Source organism: Astatotilapia calliptera, chromosome 14 (genome assembly GCF_964374335.1).
Source record: "Astatotilapia calliptera chromosome 14, fAstCal68.1, whole genome shotgun sequence".
In the NCBI taxonomy this organism is placed as follows: domain Eukaryota; kingdom Metazoa; phylum Chordata; class Actinopteri; order Cichliformes; family Cichlidae; genus Astatotilapia; species Astatotilapia calliptera.
The window spans coordinates 34,214,982-34,228,967 of record NC_137435.1 but is presented as its reverse complement, the minus strand read 5'-3'; the positions used below and the strand labels follow the sequence as shown (position 1 = coordinate 34,228,967).

The 13,986-nt window shown below is 40.5% G+C and overlaps 1 protein-coding gene across 3 annotated transcripts in view; it reads right to left on the bottom strand.

Moving 5' to 3' along the window:
* acsl3a (acyl-CoA synthetase long chain family member 3a) overlaps positions 1–13,986 on the bottom strand; it is a 47,559-nt gene that overhangs the window by 24,919 nt on the left and 8,654 nt on the right. For all 3 annotated transcript variants that reach the window (XM_080288589.1, XM_026192349.2, XM_026192350.2), the window contains 2 exons: positions 7,746–8,262; positions 4,822–4,999 (listed from right to left, as the gene is read on the bottom strand). In XM_080288589.1, coding sequence (XP_080144715.1) covers positions 4,822–4,999; positions 7,746–8,120 — 553 coding nt within the window. In that variant the 5' untranslated portion in view covers positions 8,121–8,262. The remainder of the gene's footprint in view (positions 1–4,821; positions 5,000–7,745; positions 8,263–13,986) is intronic.

Sequence of the window (13,986 nt, the reverse complement as noted above, 5' to 3'; positions counted from 1 at the left end):
CTTTCTTCCAAGTAATCCTCGCTGGCTTTTATTGTCGTGATTCTTGACGTCCCCAGAAACACACATTAAGAAGATAAATCAGCTTTGCCTAACACTGAATGATTCATTCAGTGGAAGAAATGAAAAACTACACCGAACGAACCACTTTCCATTACACAAGACACGTTTTTGCTAAGTGTATGAGTGCCGTACAAGTACAAACACCATTAGTGTATAATTATTTTTTTCAAAAATGTACTCTTGTCAGCGTTTGAGCATCTTTTCCTAACAAGAACTCGGGAAAAACGGATGGGGAAAAGAGAAAGCACCAAAGGAGGAGAAATGGGACACTTATATAACGCCGAAGCAGAAGGGACAAATTGACCTTCTTCTGTCTCAGCTGGGCCCTCCATGTTACAAGTTGTCCACTAACATGAAACCACTAACATGCAAACACACACAAACACATTTTCAAACACACACACACATGCACACACACAAAAATGGCTATAAATCTGCCACATCCAGACTTATTTAGAGCTACTCAGAGGGAAAGACCAAAAGAAAGAGAATACAGAGAATACAAACCATATAGCCAAAACTGAAAGCACATGATAATGTACAAATTATCTGTATGTCCGTGAAAAAAGCAGATCCATTTGTCAGCCTGTTTTACTGTAGGCACTCTTACTTTTCAAAAGATACTCTTCATTAGGACTTTTTACTGTAACACCTGTGAATACATCAAACACCTTTTACTTGGGGAATGACAAAGTTACACGGCAGGTACCTGTGGCTTACAAGTGTAGAGTGGGTCAGATACTAAATGAAAGGTTTAAGGGTTCGATTCCTGGCTCATCCAGTCTATGGGCCAAAATTTGATAATGATAATGATGATAACAAAGCATCTAAAGGCATAAAATAAAAGTGCTGCATGTGTGAATGAAGCTTGTAGTAGAAAAGCAATATAACTACAAGTCAATTTATAAGTATAGTTGGAATTGTTGTGGGAACAAGGTTGGTATATTATCTAAAATAAAACATTTTAGTTCCCTAATAAAATTATCCAGGATGTGTTACAATTTGTGTCTGAGTGCCTCTGGTGCATGTTTATTGATGCTGGGATGTCTATTATGAGCCAATCAGTCCCTCATGTGAATGTGGTCCAGCAGTTTCCCACGTCACGAGTCTGTTTATTGCTTTCATACCATTCTATTGAGCCTACTTTATTTATTGCTTCTTTCTTTTGTTCCTGGATTAAAAAAAAAAAAAAACAGTAGGAGTAATGGAAAAAAATCCATACAGCAGAGCACTGCTATATTTTGTTTGGCAATATTGTATCCATACAGGGACACCGAATATCAATATTTAAAAAAAAAAAAAAAGTTCAACTACTCTAAAAAAAATACTACGATTGAGAGAGCTCATCCCCTTCACCACACTCCTGAGATAACATTATCTAAGAAAACTTGAAACATCAACACTGGAAACACTGGAAACAAATCTTCCCCCTAAGAGCTCAGTCACACAAGTAAAATAGGACAGCAACCGCCTTTCATCTCCAAAAAAACAAACTGGTGGCTGCTTTTTTTCCCACATTCTGTGACTAATTATGGCTTGTGATGGTTAAATGGTTGCCCAGAGTTGAGGCTGTTGCACACTCATGGCCGCTTATGATCACAATGTGATTGCACCCGAGCACAACTCAAGTGCTGGTTGTTATGTTTCTGTAGAATACAAATGTTTCAGAGTGCAAATGTAAATATTAAATGCAAATTTCTGTCTATGTAGAGAGCAACGGGTATGTGATTTTTGATCCTTTATTGCAGTTAATTGTTGTATTATCAGAAATAAATAGGATATATAGTGGGGCAAAAAAGTATTTAGTCAGCCACCGATTGTGCAAGTTCCCCCACCTAAAATGATGACAGAGGTCAGTGATTTGCACCAGAGGTACACTTCAACTGTGAGAGACAGAATGTGAAAAAAAAAAAATCCATGAATCCACATGGTAGGATTTGTAAAGAATTTATTCGTAAATCAGGGTGGAAAATAAGTATTTGGTCAATAACAAAAATACAACTCAATACTTTGTAACATAACCTTTGTTGGCAATAACAGAGGTCAAACGTTTACTATAGGTCTTTACCAGGTTTGCACACACAGTAGCTGGTATTTTGGCCCATTCCTCCATGCAGATCTTCTCGAGAGCAGTGATGTTTTGGGGATGTCGCCGAGCAACACGGACTTTCAACTCCCGCCACAGATTTTCTATGGGGTTGAGGTCTGGAGACTGGCTAGGCCACTCCAGGACTTTCAAATGCTTCTTATGGAGCCACTCCTTTGTTGCCCGGGCGGTGTGTTTTGGATCATTGTCATGTTGGAAGACCCAGCCTCGTTTCATCTTCAAAGTTCTCACTGATGGAAGGAGGTTTTGGCTCAAAATCTCACGATACATGGCCCCATTCATTCTGTCCTTAACACGGATCAGTCGTCCTGTCCCCTTGGCAGAAAAACAGCCCCATAGCATGATGTTTCCACCCCCATGCTTCACAGTAGGTATGGTGTTCTTGGGATGCAACTCAGTATTCTTCTTCCTCCAAACACGACGAGTTGAGTTTATACCAAAAAGTTCTACTTTGGTTTCATCTGACCACATGACATTCTCCCAATCCTCTGCTGTATCATCCATGTGCTCTCTGGCAAACTTCAGACGGGCCTGGACATGCACTGGCTTCAGCAGCGGAACACGTCTGGCACTGCGGGATTTGATTCCCTGCCGTTGTAGTGTGTTACTGATGGTGACCTTTGTTACTTTGGTCCCCGCTCTCTGCAGGTCATTCACCAGGTCCCCCCGTGTGGTTCTGGGATCTTTGCTCACCGTTCTCATGATCATTTTGACCCCACGGGATGAGATCTTGCGTGGAGCCCCAGATCGAGGGAGATTATCAGTGGTCTTGTATGTCTTCCATTTTCTGATGATTGCTCCCACAGTTGATTTTTTCACACCAAGCTGCTTGCCTATTGTAGATTCACTCTTCCCAGTCTGGTGCAGGTCTACAATACTTTTCCTGGTGTCCTTCGAAAGCTCTTTGGTCTTGGCCATGGCGGAGTTTGGAGTCTGACTGTTTGAGGCTGTGGACAGGTGTCTTTTATACAGATGATGAGTTCAAGCAGGTGCCATTCATACAGGTAACGAGTGGGGGACAGAAAAGCTTCTTACAGAAGACGTTACAGGTCTGTGAGAGCCAGAGATTTTCCTTGTTTGAGGTGACCAAATACTTATTTTCCACCCTAATTCACGAATAAATTCTTTACAAATCCTACCATGTGGATTCATGGATTTTTTTTCACATTCTGTCTCTCACAGTTGAAGTGTACCTCTGGTGCAAATTACTGACCTCTGTCATCATTTTAAGTGGGGGAACTTGCACAATCGGTAGCTGACTAAATACTTTTTTGCCCCACTGTAATTGTCATAAATTGACCCCATACAATTGCAGACAGATATGTGAGTAATATCAGACCGTTATCAGATGGATTCCATTTTATGGGAACATGTATTGCAGTTTTAGTGACAGTGTTGGTATGCTTGAATATCTTATTTTTCAGCAAAAAAACAACTGAAGTGAGAAAACATGATTAATCACAATATATATTACTGAAATACTCAGCATATCGAGAGTTAAGTATTGTGATAATATTGTATCATTCGGTGTCTGGTGATTCTCACCTATAACCTCTTCCCTGTGTTTTTATGTACCTGACTGGGTTTGTAATTTTAAGCTGATGCCTCCTGTGTCCCACATCTGGGCTCGCCTACTTCTGAAGTAACACTGAACTGAGGAGGCCTTAACTTCAGCTCTGGACATACTGCTATAAGGGTGGATTGTAGGCTGAATGTCAGTTAGCATTTGTCACAAGTAACACCAAGAAAAACTAACAGTACCTGACAGCAGCTCGGGCTGCACTGGCAACAGGACCCAAAATAACACACACAGACACACACTCCTCTCCATTACACATCTGTATACAGTGGTCCCTCGCTACATCGTGGTTCACTTTTCGCAGCCTCGCTGTTTTGCTGATTTTTTTTTGTGCAATTTTGCATGTTTTTTTTGTTTTTGTTTTTTTACAGCGCATTGTGTTCTGCGTCCTGATCGACTGTAGACCATTTTCATTCAGTCTCGTGCCGTGTCTCCTGTACAGTACAGAATGCATCCAGCTTGTCAAATTTAAATCTTCGCTAGCAGAAGAAAACAAAAACAACAGTGTTGACATCAAAGGATTATAAGGCGCATTAAGCGAAACCAAACAGTCGGATAAGTCAAACTTTACTCAACTCATTCTTCTTGCTTCCTCTACTTCCGTACCATTGATTCATTAATGTTGTATTCTCTCGCAGCTGCTCTATTCCCAGGGTCTGGGCCTGAAAACAGAGTGTGATCTTTGGTTTCATTCTATAATACTGGATATATTTTTCTTTGAGAGAACTTTGAGAGTGTTTAAACAAGAGAGAAACGTGTGGAAAATGTCGATGCCTGTCTGAGAAAAGTATATAAAGTGTGTAGTGAGGGATTTTACAGCCTTACAACATCTATAATAATTGTAAAAAATAAAGTTCGCTACTTCGTGGATTTCACCTATTGCGGGTTATTTTTTAGAACGTAACACCCGTGATAAAGGAGGGACCACTGTAGTGTAAAGGAGGGCAAATGGAAAGTCCATATGAAACAAAAAGATGCATAGTAGTATAGAGAGATCGATGTTTCTGTCCTTGTGTTAGCATTATGTATGCAATGTTCGCTGCATGTTTAAGTCCTCAGAGAAACCTGGACTTACATGGGAAGTTGTATGTGAAACAAGCCTGGGCAGCTATTATCCACTCTGCTCGTGTCTCACAGAAGATAGCGATGTTGGTTTTAGGCCGCTGCCCCAACGCCGCCAGACCGCTGCCCAGATGGGAGGCTGCCGTGAGGGTGTCCTTGTAGGAGAGCCAGCGGTACTCGCCCAGAATTACCTGCAGGGGTGTTGGAAAGAGGGGAGGCCGGAGAAAGACGCATAAATATCTTGCTGTCAAGTAAGAGAAAACTGTTTCCAGTCTCAATGAAGACAAAGTATAAGTGTTAATGGGTTTTATTCATTCATTTTGTCAAATATACAGGGTTTTATTAAAGGAACAGAGCAAGGAAAAAGATGAATGGTAAGAAACTGAAAGATGGAATGATGCAAATCTATTATCTCCTTAAAAAAGCCACTGAACTGTTGCAAAGCCCTGCTCCTGTGTCCCATCCCACAGTCACATGCTTGGCCTGTTCCTTATTAAGAAGTCACAGGAAAGGGAGCAACTGTCCACTGTTGCCAAACAGAAGTACTTCCTCTTGCTGTCATTCTCATGCTGCTGCATGTCACGGTCATCAGCTGCACGAGAGAAAGATAAGCATAGGCTTCTGGATATTCTCTTCACCACTCATTATGTTCAGAGAGCTGCCTGCACATGTATTAGTGAGCTTATACCGGCTCCTAATGGTTAAGAAATGTCAGTGCACATAAACACGCAGAAGGACACAGAGCCACAGTGACTACACGGTGCTGTTTTCCACTGGTTGGGAACAATAGCTAGCTAAACAGCCTAATTATGCACTATTGCAGCAATAAGTGTTTCAACAGTGGAGATTCAATGGATTACAGGGATCAGGCCACTGGGTTTAATGAGGTAATTCACAAGTAACATAAACACCTAACTGTGCAGGCACACTGAAGAAGAAAACATAGCCAAAAATCTTGAAAGCAGAAGTCTTCTTCCTTTCTTTCTGCTCCAATTTACACTAATTCTGGATTAATAACAAATACTTTTTTTTACTGCTTTGATTTTGCTACTTCGTATTCATACTCTACCCTCTGTCCTAACATTTGCAAGGTTGAAGGAAATAAGTGCAGCACGGTGGCACGGTCGTTAGCACCGTTGCCGCACAGCAAGAAGGCCCTGAGTTCAATTCCACCATCAGGCCGGGGTCTTTCTGTGTGGACTTTGCATGTTCTCCCCGTGTTTGCGTGGGTTCCCTCCGGGTACTCCGGCTTCCTCCCACCGTCCAAAGACATGCAGCTTGTGGGGATAGGTTAATTGGATAATCCAAATTGCCACTAGGTGTGAATGAATGTGAGTGCGAATGGTTGTCTGTCCCTGTGTGTTAGCCCTGTGACAGACTGGCGACCTGTCCAGGGCGTACCCTGCCTCTCGCCCTATGACAGCTGGGATAGGCTCCAGCGCCCCCCGTGACCCTGAAAAGGATAAGCGGAAGCGAATGGATGGATGGAAGGAAATAAGTGGTCTACAAGACAAGCTGTCAGCTGAAAGAGTAGCAGCATCTGGAAGTGGATTTTGAACATTTTAAACATTAACAAGAGGTTTGTCTAGACAGCAGGCCAAGAGAAGTCACAGAGGAACATTTTGAAGACATTTGGAATTTTACAAACTTTATTTTTTAGAATATGAAAAATATCTAGCCTCCTTTTTTCTTCATTAGTTTCTGAAAGCTGTAAGCTTGACAGCTTGCCTATTGATTGACATCTCAGAATCCTTCTGCTCTTTGCCCAGTCCCTATCAGAGGCTTCCTTACACTGACTGACACCCTGTCCAACATGGCTATGCAATCTCTTGCTTATTATCCAATGGATATGATGTTTTCATATCACACCATAGAAATCCACACATTGAGTAATAACTCTCTAAAACTATTGTCTTACAAATACACGACTGAGCCACAGTGTTGCACAGCATTGCACTTGAATAACAGGATCCTTCAATAATAAACAGTAATCTGCAGATGAAAATAGTTCACAGCAAAAGCTCTTTTTAGTCTAGAGTGAGTAACTTTTATTAAAAGCTACACTGCGTAGCTGGTTTTCAGGTATTCATCCTAAATACATAAAAGATGTTTTTTTTTAATGTGAGGTTGGGGGCTGAGAGCTGGGCCTGTTAGATTTAAAGAAAAGGTGCCATGTATTTCAATGCTATGCTTTAACAGGCACGTTGCTAACATAACTCACACTAGATAAAGAAATGAGGCAAAGCTTGTTTAAACAAGCTTTAAATGAGGTTTGCACGCTGGGTGTTAATGCAGTTCACAGATCCATACCACAGTCATTATGAAAATATGAATTATAACTGAACCACTGTCGATGCAATTTTCCTACATGGAGCTACACACAAGGGTGTTTATGGGTTGCAATTTAGTATCTTCTATGTTATCCCACATGGGAAAGAAATTAATAAAAATGGTAAATATTCATCTGTTGGATATATATAAAACTTGTGTTTTATATATACGGTACCTTTCATAAGATATTTCCTGACAAATCCTGAAATTGTACCCATTTTACTTATTTCAAAATCAATATTTTTATTCTTGAACTCTAGAGCAGCTTTGTATGATTCAACGAATGCAATCCTTCCTTTTTCCACCATTCTCCCGGCTCTAGATGCAACTTCCAACCCCACAACTTGCAACTGCATAGTGAGTCTTTCAGTTTCCGTGCCACTTCTAATATCACTCTCTGTGCACCTTCTTATGCTATTTCTATTACCCCATTTGTAAGCAGACATACTTCTTAAATTTAAATGCTGTTTGCAGCTGCATACTTAAGGGACAGATAAAAGTGTGTAGTCCTTTAAGTACCTGTAATAGAATGTTGGATAGCCCCTTTTTAGCTACACTGCTACTACAACACAACATTTACTTCCTCACTTCCATATCATTTTTTACCTTCTTGAACACCTTCCCGTTGCTTTGTCGCTCATCTTCCTCGCTAATCACCTCTCTTGTCCCAAGGCAGTCTCTGTGGGGAAACCTCATGGCTGCGTACTCGAACATCTTATCCAGTGTGTCCACTCCCGGATGTAGAGATGTGACCAGCTTCTTCATGGAGCTCACTGCTCGGTATGGTCCCTCTGGTTGTCCCAGGACCGAACGAGCTTTGGCTCTCTTGGCTCTCTCCTCCTCTGAGCCGTAGAAATTCCCGTCAGGTCTGGACACCCAGCTAAGGAGGTAGGAAGGCAGAAAGGTGATGACGGTGTAGATCCACACCATGAGGTGGAAGAGGAGCAGCAGCATGGGGTTCAGGTCCTCTTTCAGCTTCATCTTGGCAAAGCTGTGACAAGCAGAGAGAAGAGAGCGGGGAAGAAGTGCCTGCTCGTGCTGGTTCAGTTGCTCCCTTGTTTCTTCTGTTGCCTTCTCAATTCTCCCTTTCTGCTAATGCAATGCCCACAGCTCTGCAATACTCCTAAAAAATATCCACAACATGGCATTAGAGGAAATTTTTAAACTAGTTTCAAAATTATGCTTGTGTCTACAACACTCCTGTGGTTTTCCAAGAGATTCATTCTAAAACTGAAACAAAGCACTGTCTCACATGTTCTCGCTGATAGTAAAGCAGAAGCTTGTTATTATGTTATTGGCAAGAGATGGTGTTACACACCGACTCTCTTACTCAAATGTTCCTTCCCCACCCTGCAACTCCTGTGTCCGGTGCACTCACGCCAAAGAAGAGAGCACATCAGTCAATGTCAGTCACTGTTAGTGTCGAAGACAGCAAAACAACACAGACAGATGAAGGGGTGAGGAAGGAGACCAGAGAGGAAATATAAGGAGAAACAAATCAAAAAGGATGGGGACACGTAGGAAGAAGTGAAAAAAGTAAAAAGGTCAGCTATAACAGACATAAACTACACTAACTGTGAGGTTTCTGAAAGTCTACATGTGGGCTGTGTGACAGGATTCAAGCAACTCGACAGAAGGAGATAGCCAAGTCAGGAGCAGATAAGAACAGGGAACAAGCTATAGCTCAAGAATCCACCCGTTAAACTCCATGATGTAAAATTTAGAGAGAATGTGATGAGGTTTGCGTAGAGGGACTACCTCACATCTACTTCACTGGGTAAAAGGTGGCTGTATTGTGTGTGCGTATCTTTGAAATTTCACCTCATCCCTAGCTTCTTCAGACACACACACAGAACAGGTATGCACTTGGTGACGGAGACTGTAACCTACAGAAGATGAGTTTGGGAGCTATCCAGAGTCCTGAACAGAGATTAGCGTTAAGGTTATCTTACAGACTTCCTGGTAAGTGTAGTTCCCTATAACCCATGAAGGCAATTAGGCAACATTATCATGTCAATATAAAAGCGCCTTACCAATAGGTACCAGTTAGTGTAAAGTGCCAATATCTAATTTTCAAGATAGATACAGAACCTGGTCAATGAACTAAAAAATAATAGGCTCAGCATGAATGTTTATTTCACACCATGAAGGAAAAAGCAAAACATTAAGTGAATTTTGAGTTGAGATTATTTTGCAATTTAAAAAGCCTACGTTGACTGAAATCTTACACTATCCCATCAATGGGATTTTTTAAATTATCTGAAAGCATGTAGTTGTAGAAGAAATGAGGACGTGTTTTCATTCATCTGAGTTTAAGACCAGATTTTTTTTTCATGTCCTGATACACAAAACCTCAGAATTTAAAGAGAGCTTACTTTAATGTTTACCATGACTCTATATACAGAAAACTAAATGTAAATTTGCCATCCAAGAGGCACAGCATTAGGACTGCACTGACTGATTTTAGTACAGAATGTTGAGGATGAGTCACGTTAAACAGTTTCTTTTGTCAAGAGAAACAATGATTTCAAATTTGGGGTGAGAAAACAGGACTGGTAAATAAAACTAGTTCCCAGTATAACCAAACATTTAAAATGTCTTCACCTCTATTAACTCATTCACTGCCATTGACGTCTATAGACGTCAATTACGTTTTTCAATTGGAGGGGCTAGAATACAACCTCGGGCAGCTTGTCAGTGAATATCAGACTGCTTGAAATGTATTTTTCACAAAAAGCTCGTTTTCTCCCTTTTTTTGGTCAAAACAGGCATTTTTGGTGGAACCCACCTCTCTTCTACAGCTGATTACTAAAGAATGGAAAATGGTAGAAACAAGCTTTTTTTTTGGATGAAAGAAGAGAGTCTGTTCTTCATATTGGTAGGTTCAGCGTTTATATGATCATAACACACAGTTTTCTGTGGCTCTTCAAAAATGAGTAAAAATGCTCAAAAACCCTGGCAGTGAATGAGTTAATAATTACAGTGATTCAAGTAAATTAAATGTCATGCCAAGCTGTAGAAGAATGTCTCATTGACTCTGAGACACCACAGACACCAGATCACGATTACTGTGGATTACTAGGATACCCACACCCAACAGCCGAATAATATGACGATCTGGCTGTTAGGTGTGGTGACTGAGCTGGAAAAATGCTTATCTTAAAACTGTCATCACTACTGGCAACCACTTAACCACTTGTTGATACAATATGAGCATGATGTTATATTTACCAAGGCATTAAACTAGTGATGGAGACTATAAACCTATCAGTAAAGTACAACAGTTTAAGTGAGCTATTTTCATAGACTGCAACCATAGACTATGCGATCAGAGAATCAGCCCCCTCTTTGGTTTTAGGCTAGTTAACTCTTTTTGATAAGCTGTTTTCGCTACTCAGCTCTGTGCTATATTATGTATTATTTGTTATTCTCTTAGTTTCTGGGTTAATAAGGTTCTTAAGGTGTTATTTATGGGCACTACTATGACAAATAACCATAATGTATATTGATGTTTCTATTCAGGCCATCGGCCGTCTTTGCAGCTGTGCAGCTAAAATAACACCGTCTGTCAAAACAGCTTGTGTGTGTATGTGCGCACATTCACACTCTACAACAGTCCATTTTAGCAGCAGTAATTTATTATTCATAGGAGGAAGAGGCTCATCTTGCCGCTTCACATTGTTCCCCCACCTCTCAAACAAAATTGCCCGCTGAAAAACACACACACTGTGCCCACCTTCCTCCTGTACACACTCATCCCACGAGTGTCCCTTTGAGACTCATAAATAAATCAAAGATTTTACCAGCACTGCTCTCCCAGACCACCATCTGTTCCCTGTGGGACATGGACTCCTTTCTCTGCAGCTCTGTGGTTCTTCCTGGTGTCTCGTTACCCAGCAAGGACGCCCTGCTTCATCACAGGATGCTAAAGCTTACCAAAACTGTACCCTGGTGGAACACAAGTTTTACCCCATCACTCTTCAGTGTTCGTTTGTTGGCCCCACTGTCCCATTTGTCATTTTTCTTTTGCTCAAAGTGGAGCTCAAGGAAATAAAGACAATGGATGAGCGGCACTGTGCTAAACAATCTATTAAACAAGAGTAAAAAGATTCAGGAAGGCATGGTGCTGGCAGACTACAACTTCTTCCACTGCTGCTCAGTGTCAATGAGGAACAGATGGCTTAGATCTCCTGTAAAATATCAAATAATTTCCACTATCTTCTGCTAGTTGTTAACTCATTCACTGCCAGCCATTTTCAAATCAGGTAACTCCCCACTGCCAGGGTTTTTGAGCATTTTTACTCATTTTTGAAGAGCCACAGAAAACTGTGTGTTATGATCATATAAACGCTGAACCTACCAAAATGAAGAACAGACTCTCTTCTTTCATCCAAAAAAAAAGCTTGTTTCTACCATTTTCCATTCTTTAGTAATCAGCTGTAGAAGAGAGGTGGGTTCCACCAAAAATGCCTGTTTTGACCAAAAAAAGGGAGAAAACGAGCTTTTTGTGAAAAATACATTTCAAGCAGAAAAGTGCCTTTGACACTAATATTTCTTGCTTTGTGACACCTCTAACATATAAAATAGTTTTTCACTTCTATAAAACAGAAATAACACTGAGAAAGGTTATGTTTTATCAAAACAATTTATTTACAAATATATGAAAAAATAAAATTCACTGACAAGCTGCCCGAGGTTGTATTCTGGCCCCTCCCATTGAAAAACGTAATTGACGTCTATAGACGTCAATGGCAGTCAACGTAAGTTTTTCAATTGACGTCTATAGACGTCAATGGCAGTGAATGAGTTAAAAATGACTCCTGACTTCCATTAAGCAATAAAGTTAAAATCTGTTTTTCTTCTGAACTCAGTGACTCTGTCCTTCACTTTGACACATTTCATACCATGGCATAGGTTAAAGGCCCAGTGATTTGTGTTTTAATTTAGTTTAGTTCTAATGATACAGTGCTTTTATTGTAGTGGATTTTTTAAAAATTGAGAACATTTAACAGAGAGATTTAAAAAAAAAATTGAGAAAGTTTAGCAGGATAGACCCAGACATACTGAATTTTACTCCAGAAAACACAATGTCCCCCCGTCATGTCTTTAGAGATCCCTTACTGCTAAACAAACAGTGACATCTTTTAAACTTCATAGCTCTAGTTAGTATCAGAGTTCAGCTGCTTTGGCTTTGGTCAGGACTTTGAGGTCAGTTGGCATCTTTCCGTCACTAAAATAGGAGCAATAAATATTTGTTGGGAAGCTTTTCTTGTTGGCTTATCTCTTCCCTTCTGACAGAAACTCCATTCCGGGTTTCTCTGAGGCGTGGGCTTTTATCATCAGAGTTCATCCTTTAACCTATAACAAAATTCAAATATTCTCAAGCATGATCAACGGTTAATTACGGTACCGGCCGGAGTACCGGGAGCAGTTTGGAAGAACAAAAAGACGCGGAGACTGTTCTAAATTGTCATTCCAAACTAACTCAAAGTTTATTCTTTGTGCAGCAGTTTTTTATAGGCAGACAACAAGTTTCAGTTCAGACCCTGCCCACTGGGTGGGGTGGTGTCCTGACAGTTGGAATCCTTTGTTCAGCAAGGGCAATAAAAATGCACTCACAAGACCTATAAATTTTACACAGAAGTCTTCTACATCCTGAGTTCTGACACAAAAACCAGATGGTCTTCACATAAACATCTTCTGCAAGGGAGTGATAGGTAAAAGAGTGATTTGTTGGTGTTTTCCCTCCAACCTATAGTTTCACGGCAAAAGGAGATGAGGTTGAAACAAAGGGCATTGCAAACAATACTCAGCAAATGCTACCATGGTATCAAAATATCACAACACCTTCTCTCTCTCTCTCACACACAGTGTCAGTAGAGGAAAGAAATTGTGAGAGTGTGACCATGAAAGTTTGCATACTATGCCCTAGAAAGCATGTTTCATAGCTGTTGTTTGTTCTCACATTTCTGCTTTTTTTTTCTACTGTCTGAAACACGTATGTGTGAAAATTATAAAAAAAAAAAAAAATAAATTGTGAAAGGGTAATACTATTTTACAGCACTGTCCTTCCTGGTTTTTTTTGTTGTTGTTTTTTTTTTTGGGGGGGGGGGGGTTGATGGGGGGAGGGGTTAAAAAAGTCTCTGTTTGTTTATACAGATTTTCCTTGCTTCTTTGTGGACATCTGCGTAGCGCTCATAAGATTCCCCTGTGCCTGATCATTTTCACCTCTGTTTAAACAGTATTGCTTCTCTCCTTATCAGTTCTCCATTTGCTCTTTACTTGTTCCTCTTTTGCTCTCTGTTTTTTAGAATCCTGCTGTGGTTTTGAAGCCCTTTGGACTTTGTCTATCTCAGCTATTAAAGGTTCATCTTTTGCGATTTAACGTCCCTCTGCATCCTGCATTTGCAGACCCTCACGAACCTTTACAGAGGAGTAATACTCCCATTTTGAATTCTAAAAAACACACAATGTCCAGCATTGTTGCATCTTGAACAATATTTAAAACTTAACAGTGGTTGTGTGTGTTACCAGGTACCATTAGTTAGTTTGCGCAAGGGCAGAGAAGGGACCTGATAACTTCACTACCTTTCCAAAAAAAAAGTGAGTTCCACTTGACGCCTTCAGAATCAGTTAATTTTTTATACGATAGCTTTAGCGTATTAAATGAAGCCATTAAAAACATTAGACGATACAAATTTTATTTTGACACAGAAGGATGAGGATGAGCCTTGTATCAAAATGTAGCTAAGAAATTGACCTTTGAAATGCTGAAACTTGTTTAGGTCCAGCCACTTGCCCACCTGCATGTTTCGCACTGCCCAAATGTGTCGAGGCAACTGTTGCT